Raw genomic sequence first — 2,233 nt, 5'->3', positions numbered from 1 at the left:
ATGCGATTCTACAAGCTGCATCTGACTATGTCAGATGAGCTAAAAACTATACAATCTTTAAATGCTGTTTTGGAACGTAGGATTTTGTGGAAGACACATATTACAACGCAATATATAAAGTCACACCTGAGGATTATTTGCGGCTGAGGGATGTTGAAAGCACTCTCACTCTAAATTTCCATGACATATACGAGGTAAGATTCGTTAGAGTCTCGTTGCTAAGTACTTATGTCGTAGCGACTTGTAAAACATCAGCAGTCTATGACCAGCTTCTCTCATAAAATAATATTCTACACGTAAAACTCTACGCGCTTCAAAGAAGTCTAGTTCGAGTTAGTCTAGTTTGCCGCTAGGTTAGTGACAGAGCCTATTTGTGATTATTCTATGCATTTCCTTGGGTAGAGATCGCATGAATGTCTGCTGAGGAGAGACCGTTGGTTCGACTAATCGCTCACAATGCGCTAGGAATCTTTTCGTGACAATGATACAAACCCCGAACGCTGTTCCTCCGTCGCGTGAGGCGGTGTAGACGACGACAGCTAGTGGAACATTATTTGCGGCCCGTCGCGGACATTTCCGTTTCTCGTAACAGGTTTTGGAGCGGATTCTGGTCAACATAGAGTCGACATCGCACGAGGAGCAAACGTGGCTCAGGAAGCTTGAGAAATACCTCGCAATCTCCCTGTTCGAAGCAACGCAGGTTCGCTTGGCTGGCGCCCTAGAAGTGTCAGCTCACATTCGATACAGACAGACAGTAACGTAATTGCAGGCAAACTGGCAAGATGCTTGTCTGAAATAAACCAACATAGTATAGTATATAATGACAAGTTAACACTTTGGGGATAGCATGGCTGCTGCAGCATCTACTAACGTAACACATTTAAAACAGAGATGTTGGCATATATAAGTAGTTGCTGCTACCACCATCTATTTCACTTTCCTTCTTCAGTTGGTTTTGATCGTTGTATCGCCTGTCTATGCAACGTGGCTGGTGGCAAGAATGCAGCTGGATTGGACGAGGAAGGTTCCTGGCATCTTGCTCACCCTTTTCCTCATCAGTGTTGTATGGACATGGAAACATCTATATGAGGTACAATTTCTCTTCGCTACCTGATGCAATAGGTACGAATGATCGATCAAGTGGCAGGGCCCCCACTGTCACAAACATCATTGAGTAAAGTAAGTAGTTAAGTTGAGTGAAGTTCAGTGAGTAAGTGAAGTGTCGTGCAAAAATTGCGACATTGTTGAACTCGTGAAAGTCACAACTATTAGCCGCACATAATTATGTGTCGGACAATGGGCGCCTGATATACAGACAGTTTAGTTACAACAACCGCTCGGTCCGCTGCCGCCGCATCTCTCCAGAGCCACGTAGACCCCCGCCTGTGACGCTGTATTTATTCTTCCTGTAGCAAGCAATAGCGGAGAAGGCAGCGGAGTTAGCACAGAGCATTCCTCCGGAGTGTAACCCTCAGGAGATGACGTGGCAGCAGGCAATCTGGGGCTACTTCGTGGCCCCGTCGATGACCGTGCAGAAAAAGACGGCATGCGCGAAGTACCACGAGATGCTAATGGTCAACCCACTGTGGACTGTTCCCCCAACACAGGTGATTACTGCTAGTATCTATCTGTTTGTCTGTCTGCTTTTTCTTACCGTGATACGCATTGTGTTACTCTGCGCGTGTGTTTGCTCAGGCGGTGGCTGTCACCGTGATACACATCGTGTTACTCTGTGCGCGTGTGTTTGCTCAGGCGGTGGCTGTCACCGTGATACGCATCGTGTTACTCTGCGCGTGTTTGCTCAGGCGGTGGCTGTCACCGTGATACACATCGTGTTACTCTGCGTGTGTTTGCTCAGGCGGTGGCTGTCACCGTGATACACATCGTGTTACTCTGCGCGTGTGTTTGCTCAGGCGCTGGCCGTCACCGTGATACACATCGTGTTACTCTGCGTGTGTTTGCTCAGGCGCTGGCCGTCACCGTGATACACATCGTGTTACTCTGCGTGTGTTGCCTCATCGTCCATCCCCCCCCTCCTCCCGCGGCCGCCGCTATCCCCGCACCTCCACGCTCGTCGTACGACGCTGCGACACGCTCACCGTCCCCCCGCGGCCGCCGCTATCCCCGCACCTCCACGCTCGTCGTACGACGCTCCGACGCTCACCGGAGACGCGCACGTCGTCGTCGTCGCGTGCGGGGGTCGGCGGCGGGTCAGGTCCATGGGTAGCTCCTC

The 2,233-nt window shown here is 50.2% G+C and overlaps 1 protein-coding gene across 1 annotated transcript; it reads left to right on the top strand.

The window, feature by feature from the left end:
* Positions 1 to 80: 80 nt before the first annotated feature.
* LOC106809499 (chloride channel CLIC-like protein 1) lies at positions 81 to 2,002 on the top strand (the record flags this gene model as incomplete). Its single annotated transcript, XM_014812587.1, is given in 5 exon segments — positions 81 to 194; positions 593 to 700; positions 950 to 1,090; positions 1,413 to 1,607; positions 1,753 to 2,002. Coding segments are annotated over 5 exon segments (630 nt in total), but the record flags the coding sequence as incomplete, so codon positions are not given.
* Between the last annotated feature and the right edge of the window lie 231 nt (positions 2,003 to 2,233).

This window comes from Priapulus caudatus, unplaced genomic scaffold (genome assembly GCF_000485595.1).
Source record: "Priapulus caudatus unplaced genomic scaffold, Priapulus_caudatus-5.0.1 Scaffold359, whole genome shotgun sequence".
Taxonomy (NCBI): Eukaryota; Metazoa; Priapulida; class Priapulimorpha; order Priapulimorphida; family Priapulidae; genus Priapulus; species Priapulus caudatus.
This window is presented reverse-complemented; position numbering and strand designations above follow the sequence as displayed.